We start from the raw sequence: 17,801 nt of genomic DNA on the forward strand, positions 1-17,801 counted from the left end.
TCATCGATCTGGGTATTCTTAATGATGAGCGGCTTAGGTTTTCTGAGCACTGTTCAGCTGTGCTCAACAAAGCGAATAGAATGCTCGGTTTCATTATCAAGAAGGTCTATCTTCACGTTCTCTTAAAGTCATTCTTCCGCTTTTCCGAGGTTTAATTCGTCGTAGACTGGGGTATGCTGTAAGGTTTTGGAGACCATACCTACAGAGGGACATAGACAAGTTGAAGTGTCCTTGTTAGGACACGGGGTTATGAAGGGAGACTTAATTTATTGAATATGTTGTTTACATTGGATGAACGCAGTTGGCGGGGAGATATGATCGAAGCGTTTATAGGATAGGATGGACCATAAGTCATTAATACACTGTCAGTCAACTACTTCGACAAGGGGAACCAGTATCATTTAGTAAAGGACAATTCCAGGTTGTGGTGTCACGGAGTTTTTATCTAATAGGGTTCTCAATTAATGGAATAGCTTGCCCCCGGGGGTCGTGAATTCTAACAAAATTGACACGTTTAAAAAAAAGTACGATGAACATATTGAGAAAAATCGAGAAGCTATGCATACTTAGATTAAGACAACCATAGTCTCTCTTTTTTATGGGCAGTGCATATAATATTAATTATGAGTTTTTTCTTTCGGATATATGCTTTTATATTGGGTATTTTGCTTACATTTGGCATCCATATTTTTTTTATAGGCATCTTTTTTCAGCCACCTCGGTAGGCAGTTTGGCCTCTTGTTGCCTTTGTATTTGTATGACGAACCGTTGTCGAGATAAAGGCCGAACTAGCACTTACAGAATGCCCTGTATATAATATGGATATTATAATATTCATTATACGGAATAACATGAAAGGTTGTTTTATTAATTTTTTTGTTGATATTTTTTGCTTTATTTTTACATGTGTGCGTGTGTGTTGCTTTATATCTTAAAGCCATATATGTTAGTATGTGCATTTTATTTAGGAACTTTAATATTCTAGTTTTATCCTTATTCTTTCTCGCTAGAAATTTTGCTATATTATTTTTGTATGTATCTATCAAAGTGTTGGTGTTATAAATAAAGATATTCTCTCTCTCTCGAGCTATTAAGACGCATCTCTCAGGGGTGAAAATATATAGAAAAGTCTTCTTAATCACCTCCTAATGAAGTAACATAAGAACTTATGAGGTATTTCTTTCACTTTGACAAAGTTGGTAAAGAAGATGTCCCAGAAGACTATAGAACATTCTAGAAGGTGTTCGTAGGAGATGATTCCCAAGGTGGCTTTCGTTTTGGGAACCAACTCGGGAGAGTAGCTTATCGGATAGAAAAAAGAAAAAAAACCGCCACGTACTACTTGTCCTCGGCGTATTTTCAGCGTATGTCAAATATACATTGGACATGCTCAATGGACAGTACATTTTTTTTGTCACCTTCAGCTAATGATAAAAGCACCGTTGAGTTTGAACTCAGCGCATTCAATGTATCCATTTCAGGTGGGAGAGGTCATGTCCCAGCGTCAAATCAACCAAACAGTAGGTAAGTGGATTTATTTACCAAAATTGCATTTGCTTAGCATTTCTGAATAATCATGGGCTTATTTGGTTAACCGAAAGACCAAAGCTGATTTTTCTTCGAACTGGAGCTCATTGCCTATTTTGTACAGCAATAAAGAAATTTCTATAGCTAATTATTAGAGCCCGGAAGATCAAGCAAAATGTCATAAATGCCCTCTTTTTTGCCTATTTTCAAACTTTACTCGTGAAAATACCTTTTTTTGAATTTTTCCTGCCGTAAATACTCATTTCGACATTGTTTTATGTTTATTCGTGAATTATAAAGTCTGTAGAACTTGGATATTTTTAGCATTGAGAACTTGAAGGGTATATATTTTTTAAATCTTCAAATGCAAATACAGGACCACAACAGGCAAAATGAACAACGAGGTGACTGAGAAAAGATGCCCGTAACAAATATGGATGTCACATATCTCTAAAATACAGCAACCTTTCCATTAAAAGTGCAATTATATAAACTAAAATCTATTTATACATGATAAAAGATAATACACTGCCCACAAAAAATATTTATGTTTGTCTTATCTAAGAATAGGTAGCTTCTCGATCTACCCGAATATGTTCATGGTATTTTTTTGAAACCTGCCAATTTTTTTAGAATTTACTACCGCCGGGAGTAAGCTATTACATTTATTAACAACCCTATTAGCGAAACATTGCCTGCGACACCACAACCTCGAGTTGTTTCTTACAAATCGGCACTGGTGTGTCCTTGTCGAAGCAGTCGATTGGCGGTGAATTAGTAATTCATAGTCCATCCTATCCATCCAGTTGAAAATTTAAAAAATTTCGATCATATCCCCCCGACACCTACAGTCTTCCAATGTATCAAGTCTCTCTTCATAGCCCAAGCCTCGTGTACCAACCAGAGCACGCGTATCTCTTCTCTGCACCCTCTCTCAGCGAAATCTATATCCCTCTGTAGGTAAGGTTCCCCAAACCCTTACAGCAGACTTCAGTCCAGGACGAAGGCATTAATTCAACCCTTGGTATTAATTTATCAGCAAGCCTTTCGCCCTCCTGGCCCCATTTTTAACGCCTATTTGCCAAATTCTTGAGAGACAGGGAAATTGGCATAGAAGTGACCAATAATTTTCAGATACAGCGGCAATCAACGTACCGTCGAATTCGCATCAAGATATTAAGAGTTCTATACAAAAGCAACTCATGTATAAGAAAAGCTGAGATTAAATTAGAAAAGTTCGTTTCCCCACAATGCTTCACGTAACATGTCTTTCTCACGCGCTGCGCAGCATTATAGATGAATAGCTGACCGATAACTGCCTCAATAGCATGTCTTATGGTCGTGGCTCCCACAGGGTGGGGTAGGAGCTGACAGGTCCCTGGCCCATATATGTTTTGATTTTATTTTTCTAAACCCTAAATACTCTGCAAACACACAACCATGACAAGGCTTTTTTATTTAAGTATTCGAAAATCATCTCCAGAATTTGAGATTTTTTTTTAAATCGATGCTCAAACCAATCAAATACAAAGCTCGATGTCTGAAAAATTTGAGAAAAATATGTAATTATTATAAAATGCTTTTTAAATAATTACGCGTGAAAACGTTATATTGTACATACAGTTTGATATAATTATTCTTCAATTTCAGCTAGTACTACTTTGTGTACGGTAAATTACATAATAAATTTTCGATTGAATCGAACTCCAACTAAACTTTGAAGGACCACAAACACTTTTTTTGGCACAATATTTTATCAATTTAGCTGTTAATGCAGTTATTATAATCTATTATTAAACAGTAGATTCAGTGATTGCAGTCAATTTTAGACAGTACTCGGACCCTTATAATCGCATATTAGTTACTTTTCCGTTTTATTATAAATGCTTTTTATAGTGCCTATTTTAGGCATTTTTAGTGCTTCCAGGCCCTACTAATCATTATGTCGATAATAATTGAATGATTAATAAATCAATTTAGCAGCATAATATTGCAACTCAAGTGTATATTAATAAACTTATTATGAATAAGGAGGTTTAAACTGCGTAAAGCACACGAAGAGTTGAAGAGAAAAAAACAAGTCTTTTTCTTTAAAAACTACCGTATTTTAACATATATAAGGAATCCCGATATTTTTCGGGTTTAAAACCTAGAAAAAAGTATTCAGGAACCAATTAAATTCCTCTCATACATCATAATCAGCTACATCAGCTAGTTCATTCTTATCGTCAGAGTCACTCTGATTGTAAACTGCAAAGAATTGAGTAATTTGATAATATCTATAATACTATCCATATGTAAGAACCCCCTGTACTTTTTGAGATCCAGTTTTTGGCGAAAAATGGTTCCTTATACACGATAAAATATCGTCGATAGACTTATTTAATGTCAATATTGAATAATTTGTTTATTTAATTCATGGCCATTTTATGCGTTTCTGATCATAGCTAGTAGAACATGTACATATGAGAAGTACGAAACACATATATCGAACGGTCGAGGTCATAGGCGAAATAGACAATTTTCCTTCCCCGTTTTTTCCCCTATATAATGTATTTTTTCTACTATATACTGGGTGCATAGCTAACAAGCTAACAGCACTCATTGCAAATTACTGGCAAAGCGTTGGTCCTAGATAGAGGCATGCTTTCAATTATAAAACGTATCCAAATAACGTGTGGACCTCAGATTGGAGGTGTGGCCATTCATATTGCAAGGGTTGTATAGTTATTGAAATAAAATCTAACTGTTTATACGGACACTCTGTGCTCAAAACCCCAATTAGAAAGTTTTTGCTCTCTCTCGTGGCCGAAAAAAATTGTCGTTTCTAAATGCAATATTCGCTGAGATATTTGAAGAAAAAAAGAGATAAGCGAAAATACATTTGAACACATATCTAATAAATATAATAATGCTGTTGCAAAAGAAAGAAAAAATATTCTATAGCTTATTCTCTCTCCTTTAGGCCTGCTGGAAGGACTTTTCAGTCCCTTAAGGCTACAAAGTGTTTGTTTGTAATATGTGTGCATCCATTTTATTTTTTGTGTATTATATGTTGGTATTGGTGTAACACATGTCTAGATTTGTGTATTACATGTTTGTATTTGTGAAAAAAAAAATTGGGAAAAACAGCATAAATGCGGACCAAACGCATTTTATTTATTAATTCATTCATTTATCTTCTTTACGAAGAGTTTTACGAGACTTTACGAAGTTTGCGAGAATTAATGTCTCAATTTCATTAATGATGTTAGTCTTGGTTTTTGTCGCTGGTGCGACACAGCCTGGTCATTTAGTTTAGTAATCAAAGGCATTTGAGTGGTCCTTCAGCTCCGAAAGCCCATATCAAGGGGGGACCGTTGTACAGTTCGCATTCACGACTGTAAGGAATTTGAGACAGTGTTGCACGTCTATCTTGCGAAACGATTCTTGTTAGACGCCGATGGTCTCATTCCTTCAGTCTTTTTTTCCACCTGCACTTTTGTCGGATGTTTGATTTTTTTTTCAGGATTTTTTATGTTCATGATACGCACTTGCGATGGTTGTGCACAAAAATCCAAATTTCATCTCTTCCTAAGGAGTGCTGGGGCCCATCTCACGAGCGCCAACTACTTAACCACGTTCAAAGTAACTTAAATCGTGATAACCCGGCAATTTAGCAGCAGAAATTTGTCTCTAACAGCTTTCCTGGCTACCTATCGTTTTATATAGGCGCTGCTGACCGCATCGACTTACGTTGATTGGTTACATTTCTTCTTCAAAGGTTTTCTTCTACTAATGCTCATCCGTACCAGTTTTTCTGGCACTTCAGTGTATACTTTAACTTTTTAATTTTTTCACTTTTCCCAAAAAGTTTTTTTTTCTTCTATTATATTTTATATATACTATTATATACTATTTATTTATACTATCATTTCTTCTACAAGGTTTCTACCTTGTCACTATGTTGATGCTACTGACGTTCCTACCTCCGGCACACGTTGCATCTTTGGCTTGCAACGCGTGCGGTCCCGAATGCGCAAATGCTTGTGGCACAGCAATGTTCCGGGCTTGCTGCTTCAACTACAACCGCAAAAGAAGTGAACCACCAATAGAAGATTCTTCAGTGTTCGATACGTCCGACGACAAGAGAATAATTGACGATCCTTCGTTATCCGGATTCTCTTCACCACGTTCGAAACCCTTCGTGATTGGTAGATGGTACAGAATATTGGACAGAATTTCTAACCGAAGTTCAGGTAACAATGATCAGACCTATAACTACCAGTACTAAAAAATCAAGTTACCGTACAAGGCACCCATATGGGGTACGATCTTGTTATTCGGTATTATATAAGTTCCACAAATCTTCTGAAATGCGTTGTACTTACAACGAATACAACATACCATATCAATAAAACATGTAGTTCATTGTGGAATCAGGTTTTGAGTACTCTTATTTATACTTTTTTAATTTTTACTAGTAACTCAAAAAATAATTTAAGGGGATACGGGACATTCTCAAAAATCATAAAACTAAAAATTTCTTCAATAAAAAATAGCGGAATTTGGGTAAAATATTTTTAAACCAACCGCGTTGAAATCTGTTTGCTAGTCGTTTTTCTATTCTAATTTTTATAATTGAAAAACCACGGTTGTCTACGAGAAATGACATGTTCATTTCTGCAAGTAGTTTTCTCCGTGTTTATTTTTCTTCATAAACTAGCGTTTCCGCAAAGTACATTTTGTTTATAGGTCATAAGTGTAAAATGAGGAGAAATTTAAAGTAAATTTGGTTTACAAGGGGCAAAATGTCCCTTGTAATTATTACTTATGACCTATCGTGAGATATGTGAGATAACTAAGAACTAATTTGCAAATGCATCAATATTCATTGCATAAAAAATGATTTAATTATTAAAAAAGGCCAAAAAATTGTCCTTTTGCAGCATTTTTTTTTCTCATGTCCCATTCCACATATCTTGAAATACATGCTTATAAATGTTTGTGCGTGTCTTTGGAAGAAAAATAAAAAAATATGGATTTAATCCAAATAGAAAGCGCAGGGGAAAAATATAGCTTATTTTAAAGAAATACATTTTCTGGATATTATGCCGAGGTAACTCGGAAAGAAAGGTCATCGGGTCTCGGACGGGACTCGGACAAAGGCCGTCTTGAATTCCAGGCAAACATGCTGCCATCTGAAGACACGACCCTGTCTTTATTTCATGCACTGTGACGTGAGGCGCTAAAGTAGAAGCATCAGTAGCCTCTCTTAACTTCAGCAAATGACTCCCAGGTGGGGCGGTAGAGACAGAGAAAATAGACGGTTTTTTTTCTCAGTCTGAGATATCAAGGAAGCATATATTTTCTGGATATTTTTTTTCATGCCGAGCTCATTTTATTTTTAAATAAAGTATTCATCAAACATAAAATTTTTCCAATTAACTTGATTAGATACACCAAAATGCATTTAATGCATGTGTTTAGACTATGTATTTAAAAACGCATTAGCTAAAAACATTAAAGAAATATATAATTCTTCATTTCGAACGTCCCTTGTCACCTTAATTTTGATATTATACTAAAAATGTAAAATAAAAACTATAAAGTAAGAAAGCCATACACGATCTGCATACACAATAATTTATTCAAAGTACAACTCACATTCGACATTTAAAGCCTGCAACATTGTTACAAGCATAATATGTACAGCCACGTTTGTAATTCCAAAATATATATAATTATTTCCAAATGTTCCACCGATATGTTTCTACATCGATATGTTTGAAATGACGTTTTCACTGTTGGGCAATTGGTCTCTATTTTTCTGGACTTGATCCGAACGCAAATCTGGATACATAGAGAGAAAAATGAAACATATATTTCATACACACATTATTTAATGGAAAAACTATTCAAAAAAAATCCTGTTCTTATTCTGAAAAATGTCCAAGAATTTGTTGTCCACAGAAGGATTACTTTGCTATCTGATCATGTCTTAATTATAAAATCATTTGTATTAAAAACAAGTGACAATTGTGCTAGAAATTGAATGATTACATATTATGCAATGACAACAGAACAATATCCTTGTTGGAAATGTGTCTTTAAACAGCGATGATGTCAATGACATTACTACGTATTAAAAACTCTCACCTCTAAGATCACGGGCATCAACGTAACTCTTGACAGCATTTTGGATTAGAGGTATTTCCATTAGTTCTTCCGGATCAAGTTCACCATTTCCATTAACATCGTATTCTTCAACCATCTCGATGATGAATTTCAATGTGCGCGCCACCCTTTTCTGATTTCGAAATTAAAGTGAATGAATAATACTTATCTCTTTTTTTTATATAAACATAAAAAAAAACTATGCGAATAAATAGAATAAAGTGCTTCTCTCCATGATTAAAAAAATTAAAAATATTTATAATATATCTATTTTTTCTCGCAATGAAAGCGGATTTTGTTTCTAAGTATACATACCAGTATGGTATTCCGAATTTGCTTATATCCGATGTGGTTTTTGGGTTAAATTTTACAAAAAACGAAGCGGAGAATTTTTTTAGATTACTTCACCTATTCTTGAAATTAGAGCTGTGTTCATCGTACGTATTAGAACTGACTTGTTATATCAATGATTATAAATACCTTCCCGACATGGATAAAACCAGTGGTTTTCAAACTTTTGTCACCCGTGGCACTCTTGCCTAATTCATGGTTCATTTGCGACTCCCCAAAATAGTATAGTAGATATTTTCACCTATAAAAGAACCACTTCAAAGCATAAACAAGCACACAAATCAATATTTCCAGTTCGTCGCGACGCCTCCGACAAAGGTTGGCGACTCCCCTAGGAGCCGCGACGCACACCTTGAGAAACACTGGATTAAACTGTAGTCACAATTTTTTTGAATAGACGATCGACACGGATTGGTTAAAAATCTGAATTTAACCAATCCGTGCCAATCTCCTATCCAAAAATTGTGTCTATGGTTTAAATTAGCGATAGGTAAACTACGGCCAGGTTAGAGGTTCCATCCAGCCCGCCGCAGATTTAAAAAATCATAGCATAGAGAAATTTTCAGTTTCAGTGTTTTGAAAAATTCATTCATGAGAGGTATTCCTTTTTTTCCTGTATGGAAAACGTAGTCGCGAGAATTTGAATAGAAATTGATTTAAAAACTTTTGCGTAGGGGCAAAAAAATGGAACACGTGCAGCAAATATATATGCATAAATTTATTCAAATATACTTAATTATCGTTTAGCAGTCGTAAAGAATAACCCATTGTGTGTCATTTGCAATGAAACTGTAATAGTATTCAAAGTATACAACACATACTTTCTAAGTATAAAAATTCCAATTGTAAATCAGTCCGAATATGTCCGGCTCGCCAAAATTTTTCCTATCTGTTTTTTGGCCAACTCCAAAAAAATGTTTGCCCATCAAACACTGGTTTAAACCATGTCGGTGAATACCACCCTTAATGAAGGATAGCAGAGACATTAAGACTACAGAAATAAGTTTATGACTATATATAGATGTTTTATACGAAAATTGTAGATGTGTGGCTGTTTCAATTTTAATTGGTTAATTTCATTTCTTACAGAAATGCAAAATGAGAAAAAAAATGTGCCAATGGTTCAAGAGACCCAAACTGGTTGACACATTGCAAATTTATAATGGATAGAGCTAACAAAAATACATATTAATGAACAAAATAACAAACAAATGAAAAAAAAAGATAATTTTTGTGAGAAAAATAAAATAATTAAAAAAAAAGTAGTTGGTAAAAAAATGTGACGAAACTACTGAAACGTCATTTCAAGGTTTAATTTTTTCACTAGAGAATATGACGTGGAGTTAAGATTTTCGGTGTTTAAAATATTTCGAAAATTCTTCCCATTCCCTTCATTAAAGTATACAACTACATTGAAAACGTCATTTTGGAAGCAAATATCGATTATTTTTTATATTTTTTATGAAAGCTCTATTCCTTGATTCCAAAACAGCCTTGTTTTGTTTATATGACGCTCAGAACCGAAGTTACGTTCACTTTAGTGTTGTGTTTGTACATACAGGTAATCCGTGAATGAAAACTTTAAAAGTGTTTTACGAAAAATGGTATGTTTGACATTTTACTTGAGTTTTTGACATGATTTCTAAAAATCTATTCATTGTATCATTACGAAATTTTAATATGATATTTTGCTATATATTGTTGAGGTTATGAATCAAAATCTAAGGTCTATCACATATAAGTTTTGAATTAGTGTTTCGTAGACGAAATGCAGAATGAAATTTCAAAAAATTCACACGCACATTAACGTATTTGGATGTAACTTATGAGCATATCATACAATTCTTTAAATTTTGTTTCTGAACCTGCCACATCACTAGTCAAAGTACTATGAAAATCACAAAACATTTCATTAAAAAATTATTTGCAATCGTGTTTCGAATATCACATGAATTTTGCTTAAAATTTGACATAAAAATGACTTTTTTATAGAAAATGACATAGGTAGACCAAAATTTGTTACTGTTTTCATCATTTCGAGACACTATCACATAATGAATGCTATTAAAGTTCACTCCTGTACCATTTTATAGAAAAGGGCTCTCGAACGTAGTCGGATACCCTTAAACTTTCTAACATTTTCTTTTTTTTCGATGGGCATTATATGCTGTTGACAGTTCAGAGCACATCTCTGAAATTTTGATTATAGAAACCCTGTATATCAATAAACACGTGATAACAACATCAGAACAAATTAACCCCTGCAATGTTTTTTCTCGCTCCTTCTTTCAATGAAATGTATTTCTTCCTCTCTCATGCAAGGATCCGCCAAAAGCGGAAACCTCGGTTTTTTGAGAAAACAAGGAAAAAAAAAAGATTATTCTAGTTAAGTCACATGGCCACACTTTTGTCAACGCTGGCCCAATACGTTCCATGAGCAAGTAGTGCGGTCACTCCACCATTGGCAGTGATCGTCAAATGTTGGCGATTGGAAAGGTATTGGAAGGCTGGTAGAGTACCTTCGAGCTTCCAACCCAAGTCAAAGGTTCTGCCTTCCTCCTGATCTTCCAATCCGTCTGGCCACGCGTTGGTCGAAGAAAGGCAACAGTCACAACACGAAGGCTGTTCTGGAAAAAACTAGTTCTGTTCTTGTTCTTGGCAAATATTCGCCAAGGAATATTGGGCGAAGCTTGGCCAGTGTTAAGCCAGCCTATGTCGATGCTGCTTATTTGCATCAGGAAAAGGCAAATAATTGAAAGCAAACGTATTTGCGAAAGGTCCAGCATTGACACGAGTGTGACCCTGGCTATTAAACCCTTGAGTAGATTAAATACAGGATTACACTTGCACAAACAGATTTTAGTGATTCAATAGCAATAGCCGATGTGGTATATGGAGATTGGGGGACACCTGTGAGTGAAACTTTGTCATTACAGCAGATAGCGATTTTCGTCCGGGATACAATTATTTGTTATTATTTGTTTTTCGTTTTTTCAAAACAATAAAACAAGCCTCGTTTATTTTAAATGAGATATTTTAAAACTTCCTACATTGGGGGGGGATGTTTATATTAATTTTGCAGGTAAAACTGTTGCGTCAGAGCCATGGGTGCTCAAGCATTCCCAGTACTTTTTGGCATTCGTCTGAGCACACCAGAATTTATCCACAAATTAAAAAAAAAAATTTATATGAAACACTTCCGACACCCCTGATTTTTTTTCCTTCCTCTTAAACAGAGCTTTTATATTCTAGCATCATCCACATATCAGCGAAACGACGCGGAGTGAAATATGTATATAAAAATATAAATAATACAAACGATAAATTAATTCTCAAGCATATGTCGAAAAGATCATATGAAATCATGTCGAAAAGAACTATTCGGTATAATATGAAAGACAAATAACTGTACGGGGTGGATACTATCAACCACCCAAAAATTACACAAGTGATTCCTGGTAAAAAAACTGATATGGAAAAAACTGTTTGCCATTTTTTTTATTCGATCCATAATTACGGAGTTATCCATCAACGCATTAAAAATTTGTGCCGTTAATTCAAAATCCTGCCAAACTCACCCAAAGTGAACCAAAAGTATAACTTGGCTTTTTTGAGCTTATAGTAACCCTGGGAGTAATCAAGAAAGCTAAAGCTGTGCAAACAAGTTTTTTTTTCTTCGCCTTTTCCCTCAAAAATATTACTTAATAGTGAAGGAAAGAAAATTACTACATTTTGGCAAAAAAGTGTTGATTTTGAGAAAACAGTTTTTCCAATAGATCGCGTTTGGTTAAAATTTTGCAAATGTGGTGATGAATTTGTCAATATAGTGGGGCAAAGGAATCACGTAATAAGGCTAACATCACTACACAAAGAGGAAAAAAGCGTCAATCGTGAAAGAAACTAATTGAACTTGGCTTCTAACGGGACTGAATATTTCAGTTCATTTCCAATTAGCGGCAACCCGCAGCATTGGGAAAAAATTATCTTTCGTTGGGTGTTTGACGCGTAACTGGCCGTTATGAGACTGACACGTCGCAAAATTTTAAAACGTTATAACTCCCTTAATATTCATCTCGTCCTAAGACGGAAAAAACACTTTTCTGTATTATTTTTTCACAAGGAAACACGTGTGTAAAATTATTAGGCGGTCGATGGTATCAATCCTGTATACAGCCAAATAAACTGCTAACGAACTATATGATGCCGAATTATCGTAGGAATAAACTTGTAACCGTGCATGAGCCTGAGACCACTCAATATTTGCTACCATATTGATGGATACTTAAAGAAATATTGGGATTGAGGACCTCCCAATATTTTCAATAACTTCACGCCTTTCCATATTACACTTGAGAATATTTTTAATTTGATAACGCACTAGTGTCGGTTTTAATCCTCTCACTGTCAAAATTATTCTTATATACAACTTCTCAAGCAAAAAAGAGCAGCGAAAAAAAAAAGACTTCGAGTGGAAAAACGCGTGTTTTATCTACTCACACAAAAAATTCTTGTCTCAAATTGGCGCACACACTTGGCAAGCGAAAGAACGGTGTTTTATATTTCTTCCATAGAACTTCCGAAGCTATATTATGTCAGAAACATTAGACGGGGTAAAGATTGAATTTCGGGAATTCAAAATTCACTCACCACTAAATTTGGCATAAGTGCATCTGAGCGTCTTCCCATTCGAGGTATTGAGTTGGCGGTTTTTGTGAAGAACTGCGGAGTGACATAAGAAATGGCGAAGCTCGATATGACGATGAAGAATACTGCGTATGTGCTGGATACTGAAGCAAATAATGATATTAATTAGTAAAAGTAATTTTTAGGCTGAAAAATATGAAATGAGTGTCAAGAAAGAATAATATAAAAAAATCATATCAAAGTTTAACTTGTGTGGGGGAGCTGAAAGTAGGAGGGAAGAGGAGAGATGACAAAAAAACAAAGCGAGAATTAATTTTGCCGAGTCGATATAGGGAGAAGTACATTTTAAACGTTATCTTTATTAAACACATATTAGGGGAAGTTGATGGATGAACAAATGCTTGGGACATTCGCCATACTATGGCACAAAAATAAAATTCAAAGCAACATAGTAGATAAAATATTAAATGTAAGAAATATTAACGAAATAACGCGAGGTATATTTAGGCTCTGCTGTATTCCTCATTAACGTTAAAATAATAAAATTTTGCACTAAAAAAAATACACAAAAAAATTTAAAAAAAGAAAGAAGCGCTTCAAAAAAAAAATCAGGTACTTTTGCTCCATATCTCGATGACACAAACGATTGTTCTTTCGCGAAAGTCTCGTCAATTGCGAAGAAAACACTGCGCACGAATCATTGCCAGCTTGCCGACAGTTTCTTCCACAATATTTTGAGTTCGTTCAGCCGTCATGAGGTCATGCTTGGTGATTATTGGTGGCTTTCGGTGAATGCGATTAGACATATTGATTGTAGTTTCTCCCGACAGCGCAATGCACGAAGTTGCTTTAAAATGTTTTAAAAGAAAAGGTCCTTTTTACGCAGAGGTTCGGGAGCGCAGAGCCCCGGAAACCCGGAGGTTCTCGAAAAACCAGGATCCCTTTACATCACGAAGTCTCTCCGTGTATTGGCAGAACACAAACATTTCGATGATGCTGAGTTGGTGAGTTTGGCGATTTTTAATCAGGTTTTTCTCACCACGTTCGTCTACGTGACTCACCTTTAGTGTATGGAAGGTCACTTGAAGCCATTCAAGACGGTCACCACAATGTAGCGTTGGCGCAGTCAGGCGTCGGTTTTTCGCCAGCTCTTGGCATGTCTGGACAGTGTCTCCAGTTTGTCGCGTTTTCATTTTTGAGTTCTTTTAGAAGATGCATTGTTGCTCTTAAACGTTGAATGGATTTCTTGGAGATGTTACTAAAAATAGATTCTCTATTCTTAGCGCGGTGCAGAACACACGTTCTTAGGGGAAATGCACGCATCTCTCATTGACAGTTGTCGATCCCGAACATAAGGGGTCGATCAAAAATTGCAAAAATTTATCAGATTCATGCCATAGCATGACAATGAGAATATTTTGTAATGAAATATATATACAATACAATAATGCATACATTCAGTACGTGTATTTATAGATAATATTTATACATATATAAAATAATTTATTAAGTGGATATGTTGCGGTAAATGTGATAAATCGGTAATCATGCATAATCACCAATCGTCTCGGTAAGTTTGATAAATTTTCTTACATTTATTACTTTTATCGGTGGATATGCATAATTCCCGATTAAATTGGTAACTATGATAAATATGGAAGACATCATGCGGAAATATCACTTAAATCCAACCACTTATCAGTTTTTCCCGTTGGTGATGGGTGCACTATACATATTTTACCATAAAAATTGAATTAAATGAAAACAAGTGCCATGAGGATAAAAACGTATAAATATGTCTTGGAATGTTAGCTTTCTTCACATTAATAAATATTTTAAAACGTAATCAACATCACCGATTGAATTCATCATCCAGGACTGAAGTTTGGACAAAATACCCGGTAAATTTAAAGTGACATTTAAAGTGAATTTTAATTGGACGATTTACCATATTTACTAATGCGAGCTGGGGATATACATAATCACCGATAAATGTGATAAATTCGCTAAATTTATCAAACTTAGAAAAATGGCCGGCAATTATGTGTAGAAACGGGATTTTTTTTAATCACATTTACTGTAACATATATGCTACAATAAAATTAAAATAATATTTTATTATATTTAAAATAAATTAAGAATCTGAGGGCTCAAAAGCCAATTAGTGTAAGTTAATAAACATTAAAAATGAGATAAAAGGATCCTTTTTTCCCTTGGTTAGTATAAGTGACACTATAAAGATGGCGACTGGAATGCTTTGGGAAAACTTATAATTTTAGCAATGAAGAGGCACTTGCAATACCAAAGTCATTTTCAGAAAATTGAACTAGGCCGGCTTTATACTATAAAAGTTTAATAAATGATCTTTTATAAAACTTAAAAAAATGCAACCAATAAGCGTTTTGGTTACATTTGAGCATATGTAACCAATAGGCTAATTGGTTGCTTTTCAAGTTTCGCAAAAGATCTTTTATCAAACGTTTATGGCATAATCCCGGATTTACACTGATTGGCTTCTGAGCACTCTAATTATAGGTAATTTTCAAACATTCGCAATTCCACACTAAATTTACACTAAGTAAGATATTTCACGATTAAGTTTTTGGTTTGATCGTATATGCACAAGTAATTGAATCGTCAGGTTTAGGAAAGGAAAAAATGAAGTTTTTGGTAAATCGAAAAGAACTATAAGTGGTATAATGCTCATTCAATAACCACCAATTTTTTTTTTATCCTATGTCTGCCTCTAGGGACTGCTTTTATTTATTTCTTACCACTCATGTGTAGAACAACTCTTGGAGTACAAAAGAATACTGAAATTTTTGGTCTTAATTCCCTTCCTAAACATGACGATTCAATTAATACACATTCGAAGAAAACTTCTTACCTCTCATTTTTGTTTTGTGTAATTTCCAAAATTCAATGACGATGGCGTTGCTGATGGAATAAACTGTATTCTTATCAACTGGCTGCAAATATGTTTCTGGAACTGGATGATGGCAAATTAGCCTCAGGAGGATTGAGAAAAGATGTGGATGCGGGTTTCTCGCCTCTTTCCAATCAAGATGCTGGTGAGGTCACGCTGCTATCAACAAGTCATACTCTAAACACGTGTGATACAATTCAAATTAAGTTATTACATCACTTGAAAACTATCGTTGTTAAATGGACCACGCCGTCATTTCATGAATTCCTAATTGCTCGTTCACAAAAAAAATTGAATAGTATCTAGTATCTAGATTAATTTCATGTTATATTTAACCATATTTCCTAAAAATTCTTGAGCATTTGAATAGTTAAAAGACACAAATTCATTTCTTTTAATATAACATCATTGAAAAACTTAATAGACAGAAAGACACTGAAAGACTATAAAAATCATTGAAAGACTTCCATAATCAGAAAATATATCGCACACCTGGAAGAATACCGTCACAAATCGAAAAATCTTAAATTTTATTTAACATCACAGGAGCAATATGGGCATCAAAAAATAATTAAAGTATATTTAAATGGCAATAAATACTTGAATATAACAAAATGTAAGTATTCTAAAGACGTATATTCACTTCACAATTCAGGAAATAGAAATTAAAAATTTATTTCTTGCTTCTCCTGAAAATTAGCATTTTTTGAGTTGTGACAGTATTCTCCAAGCAGTGCGATATGCTGATAAATAAATCTCAACTATCCGAATTGGAGAATGAAATTTCAGATTCATATATGAATATCTCCAATAATAACTATGAATTCATTGGTATTTTATCCACTTCACACCTGAGCCAAAACTGACTATTAAAATTTTTTTTGATTGATTTGTGTTTATTGTATGTGAAAATATCTTTTTAAAAGAAAATTAATTAATTTGGGTCCATATCTTTACAAGGACCGGTTGAGTTAGGTACACACATGTATACCTTAGGTCTTAAATTGAAAAAGAATCATTGAAACAATTTAAAACCGTTAAAAATGAAGATACAAGTATCATTCGCTTTACGTGATTTCACTATAACGCGATTTTTAAAAGTTAATTTTACGAATTCAAACAACCTGCAAATTCAGAATTTTGGGGAATTTCCATTAATCCTGGAAATGGGCATGCAAATTGAAGATATATATAACATATTTAAATCCTTTGTCGATGAAATTCGTTGGATTTTATGAAGACGAATATGAGAGAAATTCTCAGATACAACTCACCAGATCTCACTGATGAACAACATTTGGTAACACGTTGATAATGCCATGAGAAATTCAATCGGAAAAAAAGAGTGGTTTTAGTGGAACTAGAATTTTCATATTTGCAAGAAATATGCGGAATTATCTGGTTTAGTAAAGCCAGCTAACAAGTACTTTTCTACTAAAGTACATAAGGAGTCAAAAAATGCTGCTTGTCAGCCAAATCTCGACTGTTTCATTAAAAAGAGTTATCAGCCTATCATACCAGACTGATTAGGAAAGAAAACATCCACACTCACTAGAATCAATCAGAAGTAGCGAAGACAGAAGAAGTATTAATTTAATTCATTCATATTGCCTAAATTCACGGGATTTATTCATATAAGTTTGAATAGTTAATTTATTAAAAATAAGTTATTTTACTGTTGGGTTCAATTTTTTAAATATTTCTGAAGAGAACCAACCTCTTAGCCTTATCTTTTCCATCTAAAATTCAACTCCCTTTATGCAATTTCGCGGAATCAATTAATCGCGTAGAGCGAGCGACGCCTGTACACAATGGAGCGAAAATGTTACAATGCGTAAAATAATTTGAGAAATATTTTAAAATATACTGATAATATTTCATGTTCATAAAAATTCATTAATCTGAATTATTTCCCAACATCTGCATAGATTGAAAAATAGAGGTTTTTTTGATTAAATATAATAAAATATTCATTGACTTACCAAAATATTTATGATTTTCCATTCCGAATCACGTTGAAAATATTTATCTGAGGTTGAAGTTAGGTGTATTGCTTGCCGTCGCAACAGCTTCTACTAATTGTGAAGAGCCGCGCCCCTGTTTTATACTAGTAAAGGTCTTTCGCCTCATGTGTTTTTTTATTTTATTTTCTTCTTTAGTACGAGCTTCAGGTGTATATCGACGAATACCGCCAAGA

At 34.2% G+C, this 17,801-nt stretch overlaps 2 protein-coding genes across 4 annotated transcripts; one reads left to right on the forward strand and one right to left on the reverse strand.

The window, feature by feature from the left end:
- The first annotated feature begins 1,471 nt into the window (after positions 1 to 1,471).
- On the forward strand, positions 1,472 to 5,921 carry Trissin (trissin). Its single transcript, XM_089233849.1, has 2 exons — positions 1,472 to 1,524; positions 5,454 to 5,921. Exons 1-2 carry the CDS (start codon positions 1,494 to 1,496, stop codon positions 5,798 to 5,800), a joined length of 378 nt encoding a protein of 125 aa, XP_089089975.1. The 5' UTR covers positions 1,472 to 1,493; the 3' UTR covers positions 5,801 to 5,921.
- Positions 5,922 to 7,138: 1,217 nt separating this feature from the next.
- Positions 7,139 to 17,681, reverse strand: LOC149084817 (uncharacterized). 3 transcript variants are annotated; one of them, XM_089233850.1, is made up of 5 exons: positions 17,587 to 17,681; positions 15,566 to 15,781; positions 12,682 to 12,821; positions 7,666 to 7,816; positions 7,139 to 7,359 (listed from the first exon to the last, which is right to left on the reverse strand). In XM_089233850.1, exons 2-5 carry the CDS (start codon positions 15,570 to 15,572, stop codon positions 7,280 to 7,282), a joined length of 378 nt encoding a protein of 125 aa, XP_089089976.1. In that variant the 5' UTR covers positions 15,573 to 15,781; positions 17,587 to 17,681; the 3' UTR covers positions 7,139 to 7,279. The 3 variants fall into 3 exon arrangements, with proteins under 3 accessions (XP_089089976.1, XP_089089977.1, XP_089089978.1); XM_089233851.1 differs by having other exon boundaries at positions 15,566 to 15,760; positions 17,587 to 17,667; XM_089233852.1 differs by having other exon boundaries at positions 15,566 to 15,763; positions 17,587 to 17,664.
- Between the last annotated feature and the right edge of the window lie 120 nt (positions 17,682 to 17,801).

This window comes from Pholcus phalangioides, unplaced genomic scaffold (assembly GCF_987345545.1).
Source record: "Pholcus phalangioides strain wild (caught in Gottingen) unplaced genomic scaffold, Ppha-v1.0 ptg000007l_1, whole genome shotgun sequence".
NCBI classification, from domain to species: Eukaryota; Metazoa; Arthropoda; class Arachnida; order Araneae; family Pholcidae; genus Pholcus; species Pholcus phalangioides.